The sequence below is a fragment of the Bufo gargarizans genome, chromosome 4 (assembly GCF_014858855.1).
Source record: "Bufo gargarizans isolate SCDJY-AF-19 chromosome 4, ASM1485885v1, whole genome shotgun sequence".
NCBI lineage: Eukaryota > Metazoa > Chordata > Amphibia > Anura > Bufonidae > Bufo > Bufo gargarizans.
Genome location: NC_058083.1, coordinates 78,081,538 through 78,107,456, shown reverse-complemented (window position 1 = coordinate 78,107,456; position 25,919 = coordinate 78,081,538). Strand labels below are relative to the sequence as shown.

Below are 25,919 nucleotides of genomic sequence, written 5' to 3'. Positions count from 1 at the left end.
GATGTCACAGATATTTTTTGGATGCGCACACTTTACACTGGAGACGTGGCGTAGCTAATGTCACTGTCTGCAGTGGCCTAACTATTGTACGCTATTTAGCGCAGGATGTGCTAAAAATAGATATTGCTGCCACACACAATAGTCCTTAGAAGGACTTTTGGGTCTGTAAAGTTTTAGCAATTTAGCGCAGGTTGCGCTAAAAATATAGATTGCTGCTGCCTCACATAATAGTCCTTTTGGTGGTAAAAATATTCTTAAATCACTCCCTACACTGTCTGTCCCTTCCTCAGCACAGCTCTCCCTGACTAAGGGTCCATTCACACGTCCGCAATTTCGTTCTGCATTTTGCGGAACGGAATTGCAGACCCGTTCATTTCTATGGGGCAGCACGATGTGCTGCCCGGATCCGGAATTGCGGATCCGCACTCCCGGGTCCGCAATTCAGTTCCCGAAAAAATCGAACATGTCCTATTCTTGTCCGCAATTGCGGACAAGAATAGGCATTTTCTATTAAGTGCGGCGATGTGCGGTCCGCAAAATGTGGAACGCACATCGCCGATGTAAGTGTTTTGCGGATCCACAAAACACACGTGGACGTGTGAATGGACCCTAAGAATGAGCCAAATATGCGTCATTGGGTGCTCTATAGCAGTCGATGACGCGTCCCGGCCAGCCAATCACTGTAATGCCAGCCGCCAACATGGCTACGGCATTACAGTGAGGGCAGTTGTTACCTGCACATTTATTGGCTGCCTAGCAGCCAAGAAACGTGCGGGCGGAGACTCAAGCATTGCGCTCGAGCACATGCAGTATTTGGCTGAATATCGCCATGTGCCGAGCATCGAGATGCTCGAGCTGAACTGGTGTTCGGCCGAGCATGCTTAATCGTCACTATTCATTAACACAAGAGATGGAAAATATAAATCAGATACAGATGCACCAACTGGATTGTTTTTTCCTTACAATTCATTCCATTTTTGTTTCCATATTGTAGTCTATGTTGCTTTCATTTGGCCTCAAAAGACTAATTACACTGACACATAACTTTTTTGTAATAACCTAAAATCTCAATTTAATTACCAAAGTAAGGACAATTATCAATTTTAATCTTCATTTCCTTCTTTTTTTTTTCTAGCCATAACCTTTTATTTATTTATTTATTCATTGACATAGTCATATAAAGGGTTGTTTTTTTTTTTGCAAACCGAACTGTATTTTTTTGTGTGACAGCATTTTGTGGTACATTGGACTTATTGATTAATATCTATAATTTTTTGATCGATAAGTTTTGCATTTTTTTAGGTTGTGCACTTGGCAGTTTAAATAGCATGTTATCAGTATCATATGTGTGGTGACAAATGTGGATATATCATGTATGTATATGCATTTTTTACTATTTTTACAAAATAAATCCACGTTTTTATGGAACAATGTTTTATTTTATATTTTCAAATAAAAAAATCTACTTAAACTATAAACTTTTCAAACCTTTAATTATTATTTCTTTCCACTAGGGATATCTCTTTTATAATGCAATGGTATACCAATATATTATAGCCTATCACTGTAACATATTAACATATCACTGTAGCATATTCTAATAAGCAAAGAGTTATGGCACGCCTGGGGGGCTTGGCAACGCATCAGCAGCCCCCTCATTCCTTTCATTTTCTGGGGGATGATGAGGACGTAGTGAACCCCCCCTAGATGCTGTAGTTGCTATTGATGGTGGCATCTAGCAGTTTAAACAGCCAGGATTAGAGTTATCTCTGATCCTGGCCTCAATTGTAGATTACGTGTGTGCGCCTGGACATAAGTGAGTATTTAGCTTTTTTTTTTTTTTTTTTTTTTACGTGCCAACTTTGGGGGATGTGGGGGGGGGGGGGGACAGGAGGACATATTAGTGAGGGGACAGTATATCGGGGGAAATTACTTAATTGGGGCTGGCTGTGTGGGGGCAGATTAATTAAATGGGGCTGGCTGTATGGGGGCAAATTGCTTTGTGGGGGAAAACTATTATAGGTGGGATTACTATGTGGGGGCAAATTATTATGGGAGGGATTACTATGTTGAGGAAAATTACAATATGGGGGCAAATTACAATATGGGGGCAGTGTGGAGGAAATTACTGTGTGGGGGCAAATTACTATATGGGGCAGTGTGGTGGAAATTACTATGTGGGGGCAGTGTGTGGGAAACTACTGTGTAGGGGCAGTGTGGGGGAAATTACTCTGTGGGGCAGTGTGGAGCAAATTACTATGTGGGGGCAAATTACTATATGGAGGCAGTATGGTGGAAATTACTATTTGGAGGAAATTACTCTGTGGGGCCAAATTACTATGGGGGATTACTATGTGAGGGCAGTGTGGGGGGTGTTGCTATTGGGGAGGCACTGTAGGGGCAATTCTATTATTTTTGGTGACACTATACAGGGATTATTACCTGGAGCACAATATAGGGGGTTATTATTACTGGGGGGGTCACATTATAAATGCTGTAGACACTATAGGGACATTTGGGGTAATTTATCAAACTAGTGTAAAGTAGAACTGGCTTAGTTGTCTATAGCAGATAGACTCCAGATAGATTCCACCTTTCATTTTTGATAGCTCCTTTGGAAATCCAGTTCTACTTTACACCAGTTTGATACAGTAAATGACCCCAATTATGTCTATTAGGGTCACTATTTTTTCAGCAGTTCAGTACTTGGGGCATTGGGGAGCACAACGGGCACAGTATAGGGAGTGGCAGCAGGGTGACACTGTGGGGACACTAGGATGGGGAGGTTGATGGAAAAATTGAGAAATCTAATGTGTCTGGGTCAAACGGAGGAGATCAAAAAAAGGGGAGGATATGTATATCTGCGTATATATTCCTCTAGCGGTATAAAGCGCCACGTCCCAAATGAAATAATAAATACACGAATATATAAAATGCTAGTGAAATGGCTTATTAGAACAGAGAATAAAAGTTAGTCATATTAAGAAATAGAAATAATCATATGGTGTTACAGTCCGTAACACCAATTTAATATTCCACTCACTTCACTGGGGGGTTGTCCACAGGTTAAACTCAAGACGCCCGTGACAATAACTCCGGTCAGGATTGCTTAATAGATCTAAGAGGTTGCCGTCAGCAGGTAGACCAAGGCTTCAGTTTGATCTCTTTTATGGCGATACAGGCTCAACGTGTTTCAAGGTAAGATGAAAAAAAAATTGAATTGTTTGGTCACAATGATGTTTCCTCCATTTGGTGTAAAAAGGGAGAACACCATCACCACTATCAAACATGGTGGTGGGAACCTAATGCTTTGGGGGTGTTTTTCAGTCAATGGACCAGGGAACCTAATCACAGTAAACAGCACCATGAAAAAAGAGCAATACATGAGGATTCTCAACGACAACATCAGGCAGTCTGCAGAGAAACTTGGCCTTGGGCACCAGTGGACATTTCAGCATGACAATGACCCAAAACACACAGCAAAAGTGGTGAAGAAATGGTTAGCAGACAACAACATTAACGTTTTGGAGTGGCCCAGCCAGAGTCCAGACTTGAATCCAATTGAGAATCTGTGGATGGAGCTAAAGATCAGGGTGATGACAAGAAGACCCTCCAACCTGAAAGATTTGGAGCTCATTGCTAAAGATGAATGGGCAGAAATACCTGTGGAGACCTGCAAAAAGCTGGTCTGCAATTATAGGAAGCTTTTGATTGCTGTAATAGCCAATAAAGGCTTTTCTATTCATTATTGAGAAGGGTATGAATAATTTTGGACTGGACACTTTTTGCTCAAATGTAAATAAAAGCTGAGAAATATTTTTTTTTTCCACAATAATGCCTCTTGTACATCGTCTTATTATGTTTTGGGAGACACCTATGTCATTTCCCGTCAAAAAATGTCTTGCTGGTTGAATAAAAGTAACTTTAAGTCAGAATTTGCCAGGGGTATGAATAATTATGGGCAGCACTGTACATGACAGGAGATATCCCTGTCTGTAAGAGGTATGTGGTGCTGTATTCTCCTCCAAGTCTTTTTTATTATAATTATATTTATTTTAAATTTGGTGACCAGCTTTTTCAGTTTTAGGAGCCAATTTGGGGTATGTTTTTTAGTCTGGAGATGTCATATGGCCTAGGAAGAGATTGTGGTACTCACGAAGCACTACAGCCTCTTCATACAAAAAAATTAATTCCGTATTTTCCGGCGTGTAAGACTACTGGATGTATAAGACGACCCCCAACTTTTTCAGTTAAAATATAAGGTTTGGGCTATACTCGCCGTATAAGACTACCCCTCCAATGCTATTTACTTTGGCATCAAGATCTGCAGGTAATTGTTGTGCAATTTTCGTCTTTTGCCTTAGTACCATATTATGCCTTTCCAAGAATCTAGTACACCAGGATACAGTGGCCTTAAATCTGTTGCTGTGATCTGGGTTAGATTTGGCCACTGAAGTGCAAACAAACATATTTTATTTTGTGTCACTACATAACCGTCTTGGCGATGCTCATTCACCATGTCTGCTACATTTTTTTTCGAGTTCTGGCCAATGTGGGGTGCCTCTCCTTAATGCACACTTACCCCTTGGCATACTCTTTAATGTTTTTTCATTTGCTTTCCAGTCCCGAACCATATTTTCTGTTACTCTATATTGTCTTGCAGGAGCGCAGTTATTATGTTCCATGGCAAAGTTTACAACTTTAAGTTTGAAACTGGCTTCATATTTCTTTCTTCTTGCTGGTAGAGCCATGATGGGGTCTTGACTGTTAGCCATTTGTATACTGTACTGTATGAACCGGTACAGATACTGGTGCTGTACTGTATGTGTACTCACTACAGATAAGATGCACACCAAACTTCATTAGAGAGCCGCCGTTCCAACATTAGAATTGGCTGAAGAGCAGATGCTCCTGCTCCCCCCCGCCTTCCCTCAGAATCGCCAATCCAACCCAGTATACAACAACCAGCCAATCACCGGTACTGGTGTTTTTTGTGCACACTGCATACAAAGCCTGCTTGAATTGGGTGGGTCGGCTCTCCCTGCCTGCCCAGCCCTCCCTGTCTTCAAGACGATCTGAGCGGTAGTACGCAATGTGATACTGCCGGCATGAGAAAACCACTGAGAGCAGGTAGATGGGGCTGCTTCAGGAGCAGCTGGCCGGGATGCAGCGCATGGTGGCTCAGCTAGAGGGCGCCTGTCCCTGAAGCTGGAGAAGGACAGCTTCTCCAGTCCGGCTAGGAAGTAAGTTTCAGCACACCGTATACCAGCATATAAGACGACAGCCGGCGTATAAGAAGACCCCCGACTTTTGAGAAGATTTTCATGTGTTAAAAAGTAGTCTTATACGCAGGAAAATACAGTATATAAATAAAATAGATGGAGGGGCCCAAGTTGGGTAGACAGCCCCGGGCCTATCATGCACTTAATCCACCCCTGCCTGCCCATTACAGTCGGAGGCAGGCTCCTGTGGCGTTAGTGAAGCCCGATATTATTCCAGCTTGTAGGCAGCGATGGACCCTACAGGGAAATTTACCAGTGGGCCGAAGCCCACGGTGGCTGCCCAAGCTGGGAGCATCAGGTACTCAATTGTATCACTGTCCTCAGGATGGTGATACAGTTGAATACTGCGGTGAGGGTGGCAGTATTTTGTGCTGCACGGTGATATTTGGTTCTGCTGGAGCAGTATTTTGTTCTGTACTATGATAATACATGTCCCGTCTACTTCTGTTGTCCATGCCTACTTGTGTTGACCCATCTTCTGTCAATTTGGACCCACCTACAATATGGGGTGACTTTTTCGTTTTTTTTTTTTTCTCCAGGGCCACTTTAAGTTCTTAGTCCACCCCTGCTTGTAGGGAAAGGCTAATATCAATTTGACGATTATGGTAAGTTAAAAAAAGCTAAATCTATTTATCAGCTGAAATGTCGTACATTCATTTAATCGTCCAGCCCTAGACATATAATTATCAAATAATATCACTATACTAGGACCAGATACTGTTATTGGACAAAACACAGTGGCTCACATTTAGTAATGTGAATGCACCGTTGGGTTAGATGAATGCACTTTAAAAATAAAGACAAAAAATGACAGCAGGGATAAAATAGAAACAGCAATCAGTAGTTAAAAAGAACAGGAGGTTCCTTGCCATACAATTCTAATGTAGCTGAACCAGGTGGTCCCTATCCAATTGAGCATTAAAGGGGATGTCTCACTACAGCAAATAGCATTTATCATGTAGAGAAAGTTAATACAAGGCACTTACTATTGTACTGTGATTGTCCATATTGCCTCCATTACTGGCTTTATTCATTTTTTCATCACATCATCGTTGCTGGTTTTCAGGGGTTAATACCACGAGGTGGCTGGGACAGAAGCTGCTGTGCCTATGCGCACTCCCATGTTCCCAGCCACCAGGGAGCCTGGCAACTTTTCTTAAAGTGTGCAAGCAGGGTTATAACAGGCTACTGGATTGCAGGGTTGTAATAACCCCTGGAAACAAGCAGTTTATAATATGATGAAAAAATGAATAAAGCTAGCAATGGACAATCACAGTACATTAGTAAGTGCCTTGTATTAACTTTCTGTACATGATAAATGCCGTTTGCTGAAGTGAGACAATCCCCTTTAATGCCCAGTTGGATAGGGGCCACATAGTCCAGCTATTAATTGAGACCCAAGCCATTGGAATTGGAATTGTATTTCAAGGAACCTCCTGTCCTTTTTACTTTCTGTTTGCTGTTTTATGCTTTCTGTCATTTTTTGTTTTTATTTTAAGAGTGCATTCATCTACCCCAACAGTGTATTCACATTAGTAAATGTAAGCCACTGTGTTTTTGTTGGGGGGTAGAATTGGAAAAAAAATGCAGGGGAGCCACTATTTTATCAGTATCTTCCGCTGTAGAGCTAAGTGTCCCAGTGAGCCCATTACTGTAGTGTAGGCGACAGGAAGCCGACATCTCACCGAATAAAAACTTCAATGCATACAGCAATAGTATAACAACATAACACTGTTCACATTAGAATACTGAAAAACAATATTGGGACAGCTACAGTGACATGCAAAGGTTTGGGCACCCCTGGTCAAAATGACTGTTACCGTGTGCCAAAAGGTATAAAGTTAAAGGCTTTGGACACCTTTGTGCACTAAAAATCAATAACCCCATATCTTACCGTAATTCAGCACATAATAAAACTGCACTTGTTTGTTTTCTGGTATCGGCTTTGCTTCACACGCTTTCAGAAACGCTCTTCTATGAGATTCACTCACTGTTCGGATGTCCCCTTTTTTTTTTCTTAGGTAGGGTCTCATTTTTTGTGGGATGAGATGACTGTTTGATTGGTACCATTTTGGGGCACATAAGACTTTTTTATCGCTTGGTATTACACTTTTTGATGCAAGATGATAAAAAAAATTGCATTTTGGCACAGTTTTTATTTTATTTTTTTACAGGTTCACCAGACGAGTTGGATCACATGATAATTTTATAGAGCAGGTCACTACAGACACGGCGATACCTAATATGTGCATTTTTAAAATTTTATTTTACACAATAAAAGCATTTTTGAAAATAAATCATGTTTTTTTGTGTCTCCATTTTCTGAAAGGCGTATTTTTTTTTATTATTTGGGTGATTGTCTTAGGTAGGGTGTCAGTTTTTGTAGGATGAGATGCCCATTTAATTGGTGCCATTTTGGGGCACATAAGACTTTTTTACCGCTTGGTATTACACTTTTTTTGATGCAAGATGATAAAAAATTGTGTTTTGGCACAGTTTTTATATATATATATATATATATATATTTTATTTTTTTACAGCGTTCACCGTGTGGGAAAAGTAACGTGATCCTTTTATAGATCAGATCATTACGGATGCAGTGATACCAAAATGTTTACTGTTTTTTATTTTTTACATTTTTAACCAATTATATGTGTGGATATAGGAAGAAGTTAGGTTTTGTTTATTTTTTCACTTTTTTTGCCCCAGACCCATTTGGTTCTTAAAGGTCCAGTGGGTCTAATGCCTCTACAATACACTGCAGTACACTGTATAGTGTACTGCAGTGTTGTTTTATTTACACTAGCCTGCCTTTAGAAGGGGCCTGATCAGGCTCAGATATACCATAGCAATCCAGATGCCTGTGAAGGCGTCCGGTTGCCATGGTAACCATCGGGCGGGACACTGCCACGGTAGTGCCGTGGCCTGATGGGAAAGGGAGGGAGTGTTCTGTCCAGCAGCGTTGAGAGGGGAGAGGGTGGAGAGCAGGAGGGAGGACCGCTGCATCAGCCATCCTGAACTGGGGGTTAACGCTTCAAGCGGTGGTCTGCCGTATATGGTGCATTGAGGGGATGATCACACTGGAAGACAGCCAGCAGCAGCACCAAACACAATGAAAAGTTACGTCTCCCTGCTCCATAAAGTACAAGTTTGGGTTCTGTTCTGTCCGGCAGCGTTGGGGTGGGGGGTTGCGGATGGTTAGCCCCTTCCATACAGTGGTCCCTAAGGACCACAGCATGGAAGGTGTTATATCTGCTGTTTCAAGCAGAGTGTTACTGACACTCTGCACCCTCGTCATCCTGTTGAGGAAGGGAGGTGTAGGGAGAGAGACAGTGTGCGCTCCCATGTGGAGACAGGAGAAGTTACAGAAAATCCATCAGATGACGGGGTGATTTGACATGGAGGGGGAGAAATGTGACATGGGGGGCATGATGGATGGGGGCTGATGGCTGACATGGGGGCTAATGGCTGACATGGGGGTCTGATCTGAGGTCTGATTAACATTGGGGGTCTGATTGGGGCTGTGAGCTGAGGTCTGATTAACATTAGGGGTCTGATTGCTGGTCTGACCTGAGGTGTAATGGAAAATATTTTTTTCTTATTATCCTCCTCTAAAACCTAGGTGCGTCTTAGAGGGCGGAAAATACGGTCCTCACACCAGCGATTGTCTGAAGCAGAGAGAAGATACCAGGACCACACAGATGAGAAGCCAGCTGCTGCAGGTGAGCTGCGAGGGGGGGCGCCAAAATGTAGCTTCGCTTGTGTTGGCAAAAAACCTTGCACCGACCCTGGAGAGCAGCCTGGGACGCACAGCAGTCTGTACAGCAAAAACAAAAAATATATACAACCAATTGGAGAAATGATTTTCTCCACATAATGAATTAGTGTAACAAAGGTGTCCATATACTTTAAAGATGACACATTCAATTTGTATTTTAAGCAAAAACTGATTTTTATTTTCATCTTTTACATTTTTAAAAGAACAAAAAAGGAAAAAAGCCTGAAGCAAAACTTCAGGCACTCTACATGGTTAGTACCTAGTAGCTTATAAACACTTCTTATAGTCAGCCAAGAGTCTTTCAATTCTTGCTTGAGCGATTTTCATCCATTTTTCCTTGCAAAAGTCTGTGAGATTCCTGGGCCGTCTTGCAGGCACTTCTCTTTTGAGGTCTATCCACAGATTTTCAATGATATTCAGATCAGGGGACCATGGTAACCTTCAGCTTGCGCCTCTTTAGGCTTCAGCAGTACCATAAAGGTGAATGGAGGGGTGACAGTGCGCTTTCTATTCATTAATATGGGACTTCTAAAAATATCCAGGCGCACTCACTTCCTATTTTCAGAACTTTCATAGCAGTTTGTGCGATGTATTGTCAATCACTTCGGGAGTCCCTTTCTGGAGATAAGAGCAGGTCCCCGAGGTAAGACCCGCTTGTATCTGACATTGATGGCATATCCTAGCGATACACTATCAATGTCTAAGATGGGAAAAACCCATAAAAATAAAAAAAACTTTGAAAAAAGTTTATTTGCATCACCATATCCTATCATCCTGAGCAGGCATCATCTTTAATGACATGAAATCCGCCGTACATTTACACCAGATGTCAGGAAGGGGTTAAACTCTTCCTGTAAAACAAAATATCTGCTCTATAACATACAAGTTGTACTTTCTAATGCCATCATTTAACATGACATACAATGTAGTGGGAAGTGGAAAAATAAATTATTCCAAATGGGGTGAAATAATTGCAAAAAAACCTCACAAATTGGGTGAAATAATTGCAAAAAAATCCTCACAATTTTATGGGTTTTGTCCCGACAGTGTTCCCTATGCGGCTAAACTTACCTGCGCACTTTATTCTCTGGATCAGTACAATTTGAAAAAAAAATGAAATATTTTTTTTTTTTTTTTTTACATTGCCATATTCTGAACCCCATAACTTTTTATAGTTATGTCTACAGAGCTGTGTGGGGGTTTATTTTTTGCGAGATGATCTGTACTTTTTATTGATACTATTTTGGAGTGTGTGACTTTTTGATCACATTTTGTTAAATTTTTGGGGTAAATGAAGCAAGGAAAAAATAGTGAATCTGCCATTTTGATTTTGCCATTCACGGCGAATGACCATTTAATAATACAGGTGTTTTCGGATGCAGTGATGACCATAATGTTCATTTTCTTTATTGTTTATGTATTTCTTTTTTATTCTAGGGAAAGGTGATTTAAATTTTTTTTTTATATTTATGTTTTTCACCTTTTTTTTTTACTTTCTTTAGCCCCTTTAGCCCCTCTAGGAGGCTAAAATATTTACTAGTTAGATTTATTTTACCTTATACTGTAGTTCCACAGAACTACAGTATAGGCTGAATTTGCAGTTATCCTATGTTAGCCTGCCACCTGCAGGCCTTCGTAGGAACTGCAGCTCTAATATGTTGGGTCTCTTCTGAGAGACTTAGCACATTAGAATGAAGGACCGGCTTTCCTGTTCGACCACGGTATCTAAAGGGTTAAATGCCTACGATCGGCATCATTGCCAGTCACAGACATTAATTGCGGGCCCTGGCTGTTTGAGACCGAAGAGACCCGTTGGCTATGGCACCCGCTGCACTCACAAGCTTCTGTGATTTAGCCACAAGACCCTTCCAGCGCCATAAATGTACGCTGCTGGGAGTTTAAGAATTACAATTTCATGCACTTTGCGATTATTTTAAAAAACAGATAGAAAATCCTCAGTGTATCCACAACATGTGAATATACACTTAAAGGGGTTGTCCCATCTCATTTTCTCATGGCCGAGATGGGAATAATCCACTGTAAGTGCTCAGCAGTGTTCGGCACTATGCCGTTTCTATAAGCAGTAAATAGGAGCTACGCAAATAGCATAGAACTGCAAGATCCCGATTTGCAGAAATATCATAGCTTTCCGTGCTGCTCTGTGGGCCTAACTACCATGTAATGCTATGAGAACTACGGAAACAGAGGAGGGACAGACACCTGGATGTTTCCATAATTCCAGCTATCGCAGGCCGCTAATTACTGTGGGATATTCCCATCTCAGGCCATGAAAGGCCAAGATACAACCACCCTTTTAAGGCACATTTCAGCTGAAAGTCATTGATGGAATTTCGTCACCATTTATTTTACTCCAGTTAGAAGAGCGGAAACTGTAGAAGTACATGAACATAATACATACAATATGGAATGCAGTGGCGTACTGCCAATATAGGCACACCACGCAGCTGCTATGGGGCCCGTGGCATGGGGGGGGACCCAAAGCACATGGAAGGCCCCGCCCCCTATGTCTACTTTTCACATTCAGCCAGTTTATATACAGCCCGCTGCCCGCTCATTTGTCTTCCGTTCCTATGCTCAGTCAGAGCCCTCCCCTTGTGTGAACATGTAGCACGCGGCGCGCCGCCAATGTCTCGACCCCTCCCTGCTTGACCCGTCCATGATCCAGGATCTTAGGCACTGCGTCTGTTGCACTGCACACTGGCCAATCAGCATTTAGCAGTGCAAAGATCCTGCTGCTGATTGGCCAGTATCACTGGCAGAAGGAGCAGCGCAGCAGGCTCAAGCAGACACAGAATTTTGACGGAGTGCCTGTCGTAGCAGTCATACACTGCGCTCACGCGCTGCCTGCCGTCTGCCTCATCAGCCACCCCCTGGACTGAAGAACCAGCCCAGAATAAACACCCCCATGAACTCTGCTCGCTGATAGAGGACAGTATACCCAGCAGCACATCCCCACTCAGTCACCTTGCAGTGGGGGAGGACTATGCACACTAAGCATCATCAGCAAGGAGTTAAAGGATAACCCCCTATAATGCCAAAAATACCTTACCTCACTCCTCGGCACCCGCATCGCTCCTGATACCCGCACGGCTGCCACTGCGTCCAAACTGTCGCACAAATGAAAACATCCAGCAACGTGGGGGGCAGTCAATAGCAGGTCAAGATGATAACAAGCCTCCCTAGCATCGCAGTTGACTCTAGGGAGGCTCATTTCCGACACTACCTCCCCCCCCCCCCCTCCCCTTCCCCGCGCGACATTAGTATTATCTGTATGCGGTGCCCGGGCATTTTGGGAGGCATAATAAGGGTTAGATTACCCCTTTAATCCTTAGGATACCGGAGGTTTTTTTAATTTTCCTTGACCCATAACTTTTCCATTTGTCCATTCGCATAGCTGTATGAGGGCTTACTTTTTGCAGGACAAGTTGTACTGATATGGCATACAATGTAGTGGGCAAAAAATTCCAAATGAGGTGGAATTGGCAAATGGGGGTGTGGCAGGGGAGGAGTCAGGGCAAGAGGTAGGATGGGCCACGAGGTGGGTAGTGGGCAGAATTAGGGGGCCCAATTCAGATTCTTGCTATGGGGCCCAATGATTTCTATGTATGCCCCTGATGGAATGAGTTCAATTTCTTTATACCAGTTTTATTTTATTTGACAGTGAGAGACATCTCCAAGAATAAACATATTCCAATAGTTTTATTTTTTGTATATACATATAATAACACAATTTTAATAGTAAAATCAAGATGGCAACAGATGAGCTACACAGGGAATGTTTACAGGACATTGTTGGGGTGCAAGCTCGCACATTGGGACAGATTTAATGTTATGTTATTAAGGTCAGTGTAAACCTAGACTAGACAGTCTAAGAATGCACCACATTTATCAAAGTGTCTGATGTTGGATGACAGATTGGGAGCATCTTAAAACGGTCTAGTCCAAGGGGGGAATTTATCAAGGCTTCTATACCAGTTTTTAAAGTTGCAAATTTTTTTGCACAAGCCCCGATTTGAGCAAGAATTTCCAACTTTTCATCCATTTACACCATGCGGGCCACTTTTCTCAAACTTGAGTGGGCTGTGGATGGGAGAAAGAGGGCCCTACGTGGCCTGCAAATAAAATATTATCGGTACTTTTCCCAGAAAACTGATGTAAATTTCACCAGAAATCTACACCAGTTCCTAGTATTTAAAGCATTTAAAAAATGCGGTCCAGAACTTGTACACCAGTTGTTGGTCCAAACTGTGTGTGATTATATTTGGACTTGCATGAAACATGAGATTGATGGATACTATTACTGAAGGATACCTAACTAAAATGGGTTCGGGACATGCTAAAGTGAGGGGGCTCCAAAATGTTAAGATGAGACTACCCCTTTAACTATATTCAGCAAGGTGTCACTAGGAAGCATTAAGTTCTGATGATCTATGGCCATTTGTTTTTTAAGTTTTAAGACTTCTTCACTAAAATACAATGTCCCCACATTGTTTTACAGTTATCCAAAAAGCTCTATGAAGACCAGGTCTCCATATAAATTGACAATTTGGCATATTTCAGGCACTGGTAGTATTATCTACCATAAGCAAAAACTCTACCCTAGCTGAATAATTTTGCCCACTGACAAGACCTTCGAGATCACATTATGGGACCTTGTGGGTAAAAAATGATTGAGAATATTTTAAATATGATGGCTTGATCTCACATTTGAACATTTACTCCAGTTGTAGATTATTCCTGCAAAATGTATTTTAAGGGTTAACACAACTCCCAGTGTCCCCATTTCTTCCAACCTTAAAGAAATGAACCTACCTATCATCATGTTGATTTCCGGACCTAACATCTGTGCTAATTAATTTCATAATCCACAGAGCTCTAAGTCTCATGCATAAAATGAAAAGAGAACATCCAGGGTGTTTGCAGCCAACACTAGGGGGCACTTAGGGATTTCTTGCATTACTGTTACACACTGGAGATGAGCGAATCGATTTGTCTCACCAGCAGGACTTCTTTACCTGTGAGGGGCTGTTCCATCTGGTGATGAAGTACCCACCTGCCGCAAGATTGATAGGCCGGACATTTAGCCCAGCCCTGATAAGTTCCTGCTGTGAAGCAGCGCCTCTGCCTTTGCTCTGCTAATGTGAGCAGTGGCGGTTGCAGGAAATTATCGGTATCAGGCAAAATGTCCAGCCCTGTCAATCTAGTGATAGGTCAGGGCTTCTTCTCCTGCTGGGACAGGCTTTCACAGGTAAAGAAGTCCTGCTGATGAGATGAATCAATCTGTTACAATCAATTCGCTCATCTCTAATAAAAAGAGCTTCCATGCTCCCTCCCTTGAGGCCACCAGCATGTTATCTTTTCAATCTATATCTATGCAGGCGTTATAGGGCTCTGTATCCCAAAAATGTTCCTCCAACTGCTACAAAGACATAATCAGAAATAAATTGGCGAGCAATTTGGAACCTTTCGAGATTGAAAATAATATTTAAAGGCAGAAATTCACTTGGAAATGAATGCCTAAGCTTAAGCACACACTCATAGATTTAGAAGATAACATGCCGCCATAAGAGGGAACTTAGGCACTAGCTGTATACCGTTTATACATGGCATTCAATAAGTATGTGGTAAGCTCCTAAGCCTGCCCTTCAGGTAGTCAACATTTTATTTTTTTTAAATCATTTTCTGTGCAGGGGAGTTCCGTATCGGTAAAAAAAAATCCAATGCTGCCTAGATATATTAAGAAATTACTGGACCTGGACCTAAAAAATAGACATTTACATTGTTTAGAATATTTTTTTGACCGTGATTTAGCCACAAGCAGAGTTGTAAATGAAACATGGAGTCATCCACTAGTGTATGCGTGCTCCACAGCTTCATTAGACCTACAGAAATACTCCAGTTTTGGATGGAAGTACACACAACTATCCAGATTCAGCTGATGCCTATTTCAGTAGAGGACAGATTCCCAGGGTCTGAATACAACAATCTAAAAAGGTCAGGCCTTGCCCAAGATTTGGTCATTTATGACAAAGCTCTACAATAAACAAATATAATAACATATCTCAGATCCTCGGTTCTCGAGTCTCCAAATTACAGGAAATAAGCTGTCAGTGACACGCAATCACTTCAGCTCAAACAAACGAACAAATTACAGCAGTATGTTATATTTGAGTGCTCTTGGGACTCGGTTAATAACCAGCCTTCCATCATAACTTAAGGAAGCAAAGAGCCAAGGGTCTGCAGAGGACCATTCCACAGCATACACACTGTCTTCATGCTCTTCATAGGTAGCTATTATACTGTCCTGGAGTGGCTCTTTTGTTCTAAGACAGAAACAAAAAAAAATAATGAGCTGAAAGGGAAAAATACAATGTCACATATTTATCGAATGTGTAATTATAAGCATGGAACAAAAATGACAGAAAGTGTCAAACATTGTCTGGACATCCAGGTCATAGACCATGCAGCTATTTTATATCGATTGTCTTGTGTGTGTGAGGAGCATTGTCATTTGGCACTGTAACTTGGTTATTAGAAGAAAGGATGATGGGTGTTGTTGTTTAAACATTTTTCCAAAAATATCATCATGGACTAAAGTATCAAAGGGTACTCTGTCAGTGCCACTCACTCTCCTAAGAACAACCCTCTCTCCAACCATTTTGCTACATGCATAATATGAAGAATTCATATTTAGATGAAAAAGGTCTACTTATGAAGATGATGTTCTTCATGTAGATATATCTTTACAAGACTGAGAGAGAGAGACGGGTTTGGTGTGCGCATTGATCTCTGCCATCAGCTTCGTAAAAATGTCTTCTTGCCATGCAAAGGCGGCCATTCACACTAGTTAGGTGTGGTTCAAACCGGATAACTCCAGTTAAAGGGGTTTTCCGGGATTTTAATATTGATGCCCTATCCACAGCATAGGTCATCAATATCAGATGGGCAGGGGTCCGACACCCGCGACCCCTTCTGATCAGCTGGTTGAAGAGAAGGCCGTGCCAGCGCAGACGTCCCTTCATTGTTTTCCTGCTCGCCACCTACAGCGCCGCGATGAGCAGGTGTAATTACAAGCTGTCCCATTCACTACAATTCAAGTGTATAGGAAGGAGAGAAAAAAATTCAGAAAAAAGATAATAATGCACTTAATAATATAGATGCAAGCATTATATATGGACCAAGCCCTCACTCTGATGTAATAAAATCTGAGACACTTAGCCAATATATTTTGATCAAAACACATCTGTGCCCGCCTACCAAGCGCCAAGGTGGTCTCAGGTCAGGTGGGTCCTACGCTAAACCTACCTGAGACGTTGGGCTTCTATGTTCAGGAGCCTTTAAAAGGTATTCCGTTTTGCTTTCCGTCTTAATAGAAGTCTATGGGAATCATAACGGATCCGTCTGGTTTCCATTATGCAGAACGGAAAAAAAGTCCGTCTGTTATAACGGAAAATAAAAAACGGAATCCATAACTGTGATGTGAACCAGCCCTAATGCTGTTAGTGTTATCCAATATATTTCAGAACTGTAAGGGTTACATCGCATCATAAATCAATATAATGCTGTGCGACCCTATCAGTGCTGGGAGGTCAGGACGGGAACAGCTGCCTACTCACACTGCGAATCTGATGTGTGGAACTTGCTCGTCTGAAAGGGGCCATCAAGCGAGGAAACTTATAGCTTAATATTGGATAAATGAGAATCCACCTTTCCATAAATAGGTTGTTCAAAAGGTCAATAAAATGTTGTATCTGGAAAGATCAGTGTATCTAAAAAGGGGTCAATATAGGAGTTGTGAGTCATTATGGGCTCTATGACTCAATTATCTGGGTTTATCTCCGATACATAAATGCAACTAAATGCGTTAAGCAATTGCTTTTCAAAGGCTTTTGTTTCAAGATAACACGATGAGTTAAGAAATTTGAGTTAAGCGTGTATGTGTTACCCCTGCTCCATCTGTAAATGTTTGACCATACAAGAGCTAATCATGGCAATCAGTGATTTTTTTCACATGATATGGACATCAGGTATCTGTGATCGGATATTCGAGGGGATGTGTGGTGTGCGTATCCATCGACTGTATGGAAGGATGGGATGTGCATCAGTAAATGATGTGGGGGGTGGGGGGGGGGGGTAGAGATTAAATGGGGGGCTTAGGCCTCTTTCACACTTGCGTTGTCCGGATCCGGCGTATACTCCACTTGCCGGAATTACACGCCGGATCCGGAAAAACGCAAGTGGACTGAAAGCATTTGAAGACGGATCCGTCTTCAAAATGCTTTCAGTGTTACTATGGCAGCCAGGACGCTATTAAAGTCCTGGTTGCCATAGTAGTAGTGGGGAGCGGGGGAGCGGTATACTTACAGTCCGTGTGGCTCCCGAGGCGCTCCAGAATGACGTCAGAGCGCCCCATGCGCATGGATGACGTGCCATGCGATCACGTGATCCATGCTCTTGGGGCGCCCTGACGTCACTCTGAAGCGCCCCGGGAGCCGCACGGACGGTAAGTATACTGCTCCCCCGCTCCCCACTACACTTTACCATGGCTGCCAGGACTTTAGCGTCCCGGCAGCCATGGTAACCATTTCGATAAAGCTAAACGTCGGATCCGGCAATGCGCCGGAGGTCGGATCCGGATCAATGCCTTTCAATGGGCATTAATTCCGGATCCGGCCTTGCGACAAGTCTTCAGGATTTTTGGCTGGAGCAAAAAGCGCAGCATGCTGCGCTATTTTCTCCGGCCAAAAAACGTTCCGGTCCGGAACTGAAGACATCCTGATGCATCCTGAACGGATTTCACTCCATTCAGAATGCATTAGGATAAAACTGATCAGGATTCTTCCGGCATAGAGCCCCGACGACGGAACTCTATGCCGGAAGAAAAGAACGCAGGTGTGAAAGAGCCCTTAAATGAAGATCTGCTGTTTATGTTTTATATATGTAATTTCTTTGCATAAGAAAAAATGCAATAAAAGCCACCATGCCATATACACGGCTCATGACCTTGCCATTTCAAAATGGCCAGTCATGTTGTCACAAACAAAATAACTAAGGAAGGGTTCACCATGAGAAGCGGTGGAGGAGAGCAAGATAAATCCATTTATAACATGCTGTCATTGATTTGATTTTGGCTCTTTGCATTATAGTAAAACTTGAGTGGTTAATACAGTGTGAAATTGTTCCAAATGCTTTGTCTCCAATGCCTTCCTTCGCGAGCATTTGTAAAAACATTTTGGTTATCAGGTTTTATGGTGGCTTAGAGCTGTTCTGATATTAAACCTACATATGCCGCGTCTCATGCTTGTACCTAAATCTCAGCTTCTCTTGACATTAGCAGAGATTGAATCTTTTCAAAGAATGCATTATCAAAGCCTTTATGTGTCAGGATTTACCTCACGTCTGAGGCCACATTTATTCGGATTTATATCAAATGGTGTTGCGTTTAACCGGCACATATCAAAGTTAGGTCAAACATATTTCTTACAGTGTTACATAAAAAAAAAATTAAACTGGTGATTACTTTTTCTTTTTTGCTTTTAATATATTGAAGCTTTCATAATCCCAAACAGAACTGGTTAAAGGGGTTGCCCACTTTGGACAGTCTCTTTGTGTTAGCAGTGCCCACTAATGATAGACTGACCACAGAGAGTCCCACTGCTGGAACCTCTAGTGATTGGCTACTAGCAACAAGTGCTCAATTTCCCTGCAGTGCCACCACAGGTGAAATGAAGCATTACACGCTATCTATTAAACTCACTGGGCTGTCTGTGTACAGATATGATGGGTCCTTCAGAGCAAAGGATGCTCCAATTTGGCTAATCAAGGGTGGTGACTTAGAAATACATCTGTAAATAAGGGCTCCAAATGCTAAACTAGCTGTTGTAGTTTAGAGCTGGGGACTGACCCAAAAATTGGCGCTAGTTATGATAAGAAGCAAATACAGTCGATTCCCTCAATGCAATAGTTAATGGTGGCACATCAGCAGATATGAGAAGAATAAGGGCTGATTAACACGACCACGATCAGCCCAGGAAACGCAGTCCATGTGTTGACCGTGGCTCACTGTCAGTTTGTATTGGATCAGGGGGCTGTTGCAGTGTACACATATTGTGACGTGAGCACACTGCAATAGCTCCGCGATCAGATAGAGACTGATTCTATCATCAATTACAATGATGCACTCAGTTTGGGTCAGGGGAGCCATGGTCGGCCTGGGAGATGCAGCTAACACAAGGATCGTGTTTCCTGGGCCGATCACGGTCGTGCTCATGAGCCCTAAAATAGAAAATAAGGCGCGACATACACTAAGGCAACATTCACATGACAATGGGGGGGGGGTCTGCCACTAAAAACAGCCATGTGAATAGAACCATAGATTGCTATCTATGTGATGGCTGTCATGTGTATACTTAGACATGCATAGCAGTGACCATACATATTATAGGATCATCATCCAAACCTGCCAATATCAGCAGAGCTGGATGAGTATGGGGGTGTCCTGACGATAACAGATATCGTGTGAAAACACGATTGGACATTTCTCATTTTGACAGATCTGATGTTTTTGTTTTTAAGTATCTACAGTATCTGGCAGCGGCTTATTCCCCGCACTCTGTTGAGCCAAGCCTAACGCACATGTGTATAGGAGAGTGTCGGAGGAAGGTGTATGGCCATCTTAATATGGACACATTCCTTAAGCCTCTCTTTCAATCACAAATCCCAGTCTGTTTGCTGATCAAATGACGTGAACTAACAGTAACATCAATCCAAATAATTTTGGTACTCTGGACATTAGACCTGCAGACATTTGTGGAAATAACATGGAGCACCAACATGTGCCCATACCATAATACACACGTCTGAAACTGGCCTTACAAGGAGTTTTAACACTTTGTATATAGTCTAGCTTTTCATTATTTTCACTTACTAATATACTGTAATGTTAACACAAATGACTTCATACACTGAATAATACTGTGCAAGGCAAGGGACACCAGCACTTTTGCAGTCCCGTGAATAGTATTACTCAATTGAAAATGCTGATGAACACGCCCGGATAGAACAGTCTCCTAACTCTCCTAACACTGCAGAGTCTCATGGAATTCTGATAGGATGTAGCTTCAGCCTGTTTCCCCTGCCTCCAGCTTGTGATAGGTCTCTCCTAACACTGCAGAGTCTCATGGAATTCTGATAGGATGTAGCTTCAGCCTGTTTCCCCTGCCTCCAGCTTGTGATAGGTCTCTCCTAACACTGCAGAGTCTCATGGAATTCTGATAGGATGTAGCTTCAGCCTGCTTCCCCTGCCTCCAGCTTGTGATAGGTTTCTCCTTGTTATCTCTTACAAGCAGAAGGCAGAGGAGAGCAGTCTTAAGTTGCATAGACAGTACAGTAAAATAAGAATCCACTGACACAATACAGTCAAAGTGATTAAGACCTTAATCCAAAAGTGTCAAACAGTTTTCAGTTTTTAGGGATTTTTTAATTTTTTTTGACTAATTGCTTAAAACATCCTGTTGGAAGTTCTTCTACTTTAGCATCATAACCGTCACAAAACTGCCTAACAATCAGACTTGTAATGCACAAATATTTAGTAACCCTTTTCCTTAACTTACTTTTCTTCACGTTGATTTTCTTCTTGGTCGCTTAAGTCTTCATCATCAACAAGGTGTCCAAATGGCTCAGAAGAAATGGAGACCATGTTTGACAGGATTACACGACTGTCACTGCTCCCTGTCAACACCAGCTGATCATGGGAATGGTTGTACCTGACGCTCCAAACCCTAAAAATTGCAACAAGAAGTTCATTAGAGTAAAATATTTTCCAAGTTTTGGCAGTCAAAATGGAATATTACCAATGGACCATTCACATTTATAGCAACCACAGTGATGAAGGATGTAGAAAATATGGCACCATAATGAGCTTAACACCATAATGAGCCCTCCAGCATTACTCTCCCGCCACATCTAACATGAGGCGTGAAGAATCGACATGGCACGAATGATGGTACAGCTGCTGAGACGACAATACTTCACCCATGTCTTATTCTACTTAATAGGACCCGAGTACAATATCCACTGGGCATTGTACAGTTGCCTTGGCAATGGGATCCTAAATGTATACCGAACAAAGGCAACAAGGGCATGAAGGTTGCATATTCTCCATCTCTACCATAAAACATTTTACAAGATTTTTAAGCATAAGGATATTACATTTTGAGCCCCCCGAGGGACACGGACATTGCAGTTTGTGAAACATTCACTGTACAAAAGTTGATAAGTGTCATAAATAACTATAATAAAAAATACAATGATTAAAAAAATAAAATCTTTATGTCTAATCCAGAAACATCCCTTATATGTCCCTTCATAGCAACCCTATTCTTCATATATACAAGGTAGAAATAATAATTTAAAATAATCTATAGTATGACATGTGTTAAAAATATTTTTCTCACACTCAAATGTGTGAGGTTTCCATAGAAACCCCTGGCTGTACAGGGCTCTGGGGAGTCGTTCACTTTGACCTTCAAGACAGGCACATCATCTGCTAATATCTACTGAAGGAAGCGCTAAATCTTCAAGAAGTACCTAAAATGTTCTAAAACAAGACAATCCTCCATTTTGGTGATTTTTTTTTATTGTCACGTACTTTTACTTTTAATGCTGATATGTGCTATTTATGATATTTAAAGTGAAAATGGAAAGTAACAACAACCCATTGAAGAATGGATATATGTTGTCCACTCGCATGTCTATTAGAAATATAGTCTGCATTTGAGTACAAATTGTTATGATTGGTTGTGACTTCAAAAGTTCACTTTATCACATTTTGTTTCGGTTCAAAAAAAAAAAATGTCTCCTTTCACTTCTGCGTTAAGAGTTCTCCGCCAGGCTCTTCCAGCAGTGAACAGCCTGCCAGAGCTCTCTGAATCTGGTATAGTCAGATGTTACCACGATGCCCGCCGGCTGCCTTGACTATAATGAGATCTGGCAGAGATCCAGCCACTAACCGGCAAATTTGCCAGGATTCAGCTGGACAAAAACAGTTGGGTGCAAGCAGATCTCCGCCGGATTCCGTTATAGACTATCGGGCCAGCTAGAATAGCCTGCCGGAGACCAATAACACTTGTGCGAAACTAGCTCTAGTAATAGCTCTATTTCTCAGGTAATCTTTCTATAGGATCACTAGAACTCAGAGAACAGAAATGATTGGGTTGGATCATCCACAGAGCTAGGATAAAGCATATCTCTAAATGCCACACCCACAGTCATGTGCAGTAAATAGAATAAAACAAATCTACAATCAGAAATAAAAACAAAGTAGAAAAAAATAAAAATAAATCTGTATCACTATCCGGTTTTAGTTAGTAAAAAAAAAAAAAGTTGCACATTTCCTTTAACTGACGACATTTTTATTTTTGAGAGAAAATATTAACCTAATGGAACTAGAAAGAAAACACAGGTGCTGTCATGATAAAAATCTTAAAAAAAAAAATCCAGTCAAAAATGGTTTGCAGACAATATGAGTCATTTCCTCCAAAGCACTCTCTCTGCCAAATTCTCAAGGTTTTCGTAAGTGCTAAATGTGCAGGCAAGTCGTTTATGGGCTACAAAAATCTCAGATCTAAAAGACATTAAGGAGGCCACACACATTAGAAGACTGTCAGCCAAACGCTCGTTAGGCAGGCAGTTATCTTTCTAACTAACTTAAACATAGGCACATCCGGCCATGTACATTTCAGTGGAGCAAGGGTTATCTTCAGTGGGAACAAAGTGTCAGGCATGTTGTAATATAACATGCGCCAACCTCCCCTGACATCTGTTGTCGGGGGACAGCTGGGTGGCCTCCATATACATTACATGATCAAAATCTGCAGGTTTGGCCAAGTATTGCCCAATGAATGTGGACATCTTTATGTGAGCAGAACCAGTATGCAACAATTTTACCGAGTCTTATTTTCGGCAACAGTACCAAACATTTATTTCCCAAGGTGACCTGAAATGTTAACTAACACAAATCGAGAAGTACATGGCCAGCACTACTCAAGTCCACTTGGAATCCAGATTATGGGAGAGTGATATATGAAATAGGGGGGTGCTCAGTGTTGAAAAAACACCAAGATCAAATGCAGTATAGAAAATCGGTCCACGGCACTCACCCAATTGCAAAAAAGTCGATTTATTCACTGAAAAGTGCACGATACAGGGAGACTGTACAGCACATACAACCGTGCATATCGTGCACTTTTCTATGAATAAATTGACTTTTTTGCACACAGTGAGTGCCGTGGACAGATTTTCTATACTGCATTTGATCAAAATGTTATATTAACCCTACCACAATGGGTTTTCAAATCGGTCAATTCTCTTCTCCTGCTCTAAGCATGTTCCTACATACTCAGGCAGATAGCACTTGTATCCACTAAACATCAACCCTATTATGTCCATGATAAACTTCATGGACAATTCTGGATTCCCCTATTTTTTGTTTCCTGTTCATCATGTTTAGAACGAAGAGAAAATACCATAGGTTCAGCTATAGGACACGCAGAGGTTTCATGGTCGCATCCAGACCCTGCAACATGTAGGGACCTAAAAATTTCTTCTTGACTCATAGGAGCAGGCAACTATTATAAATGACAAGTGATAGTTGGGGGCACTGTTTACATTGGAGCCAGGTTGGAGCTTCAAGTTATACCTCTGGACATAGACCAGGCCTGTTTAGAATGATGGGAACATACCATGGGTGTAGCCATAAGGAATGCAAAGGTTTCATGGTTGCACCCATACCTTAAAGGATGAAGGGGCCAAAAAGTTCCTTCTTGACTCATAGCAGAAGGCAAGTACTACAAATGACAAGTGATAGTTGGCGGCACTGTTATAGAGTTGGAGCCAGGGACATAGCTACCATGAAAGCAGGGGAAGCAGCCGGTATGGGCCCTGAACCGAGGAAGCGGCCCGGGAGGAAGAAAAACAGATTTATTTTTAAGGACCAGGGAGTGGGGCGTATGGTGCTCCTAGTCCCAGCACTGGAATAACTCACTGCTCCCTGGTCGTCTTCTTATCCGGGGTCCCTGACAGTGGAAAGCTTAAGGCCAGGATGTAGTGTGCATAGGAACGCACTATGACCTTATGCTGTGCAACATCAGGACATGGTGTAGTGCGTGCCACAGTCCTCCATGAGGTGCTTGCAGAAGAAGAAGAAGAGGTAAGTACTTTTTTTTGGTCTGGTCTGAGGTCTGCAATAAGGGAACCAGGGAGGGGGACAGGGGGGGGGGGGGGGGGGGGGTAGTTTGTTCAAAAATTTGTGTGGGGCCCAGTAAGTTCTAGTTACGTCACTGGTTGGAGCTTCAAGTTATACCTCTGGACAGAGAGGAGGCATGTTTAGAATGAGGAAAACATAACACGGGTGGAGCTATAAAAGGTGTAAATGTTTCATGGTTGCACCCAGACCACTGAGCAAAAAGGGACCCAAAAATTACCTCCTGACGCATAGAAGCAGGCAACTACTATAAAAAACAAGTGATATTTTGGGGCACTGTTATACAGTTTACATTGGAGCCAGGTTGGAGCTTCAAGTTATACCTCTGGACAGAGACCTGTTTAGAATGAGGGGCACATACCATGAGTGTAGATATAGGCGGTGTAGAGTTCCCTCTTGACTCACAACAGCAGGCAAGTACTATAAATGACAAGTGACTAGTTGGGGGGCACTGTTATAGTTTGCATTGGAGGCCTTCACAAGCATGATTAATAAATCCCTCCATCCTCAATACTTCAGGAAGTTGAGGCGCTAAAGTAGTCATGTTCCACCAATGGCTACATTTTTAGGGATATTACGCAAGGTATAAGACCAAGGTATAAAAACCCTGATCACCATGATCACCAACTCTTCCCCTACAGAGACAACATAAATCACATGTACAGTAATCCGTGTTTTGAATGTTGTCCATAAAGGTAAAAACGGTATCACATTCTTATTACTTCTCAGTAGCAAGTAACACGTTAGTTGAAGAGACATGTCCACACACCATGTCTCCTTCTGCTATCCGTCTCGATGTGTGTTTAGTCTATTGTTTGCTTAAACACATACGTGTTGGGTTTGCTGTGCCGCCATCTGTGCCCATGTCTAAGCGGCGTGATGTAGATGGAACAGCTTGCTTTGCATACAACAGAAATAAACACTGTGAAACAGAAGCCCCGCAAGTCGTACCAATGGGAATGTTCCTGTAGTGTTTTCACTGGCTCATTAACATTCCTGGTATCCCAGAACCTCACTTTGCAATCATCTCCACAACTGGCCACGTAGTACTGTTTGTTGGGATTGAAGTCGAGGTCTCGAACCAGCTGTCCGTGGGCATTGTCTATGCAGTAGATCTGTCTGCAAAAAAAAATACAGAAAAACAAGACAAATCACTTGGTGTAACCTGTGCCATCGCTGACAATACTCAAAGAAATGTCTCCAGGAAACGGAGCTGGCACAGCCGGTGCGGAGATTAAGCCAGGGATAAACAAAGCAGAATGTCTTTTTGGAATACGAGCCATTGTTAAATTTTAATTATTGAGCTATATTGCTGTGGATGAGTAAATGCAGTGAAATTCCCCACTGCTACCACTGCTTGCCATCAGGTATCACCAAAGAGCACATGTTCCCTCTCCTGACATGTCTGTCTTAGTAATTACATGCATTCCCCATGTAATAACAATTCTGGAGCCTCTATTCTTGTGAATATGCTTTACCATTCCTCTATTATTCCTTCTAGTTTATGAAGTAGTTTGCAATCTGGGTTCTACCGGTCAGGGGTGTGTCCCCCGACACAGTCGGACACTGTCCAATC

General features: G+C 42.1%; 1 protein-coding gene across 2 annotated transcripts in view; it reads right to left on the bottom strand.

Moving 5' to 3' along the window:
* Positions 1-12,756: 12,756 nt before the first annotated feature.
* Positions 12,757-25,919, bottom strand: part of EIPR1 (EARP complex and GARP complex interacting protein 1) — a 198,261-nt gene continuing 185,098 nt past the window's right edge. The window contains exons 7-9 of one of the 2 annotated variants that reach the window (XM_044292544.1): positions 25,295-25,462; positions 20,694-20,861; positions 12,757-15,404 (exon numbers count right to left, since the gene is read on the bottom strand). In XM_044292544.1, coding sequence (XP_044148479.1) covers positions 15,230-15,404; positions 20,694-20,861; positions 25,295-25,462 — 511 coding nt within the window. In that variant the 3' untranslated portion in view covers positions 12,757-15,229. Of the gene's footprint in view, positions 15,405-20,689; positions 20,862-25,294; positions 25,463-25,919 lie in introns of both variants that reach the window. The other variant, XM_044292545.1, reaches the window with a different exon arrangement.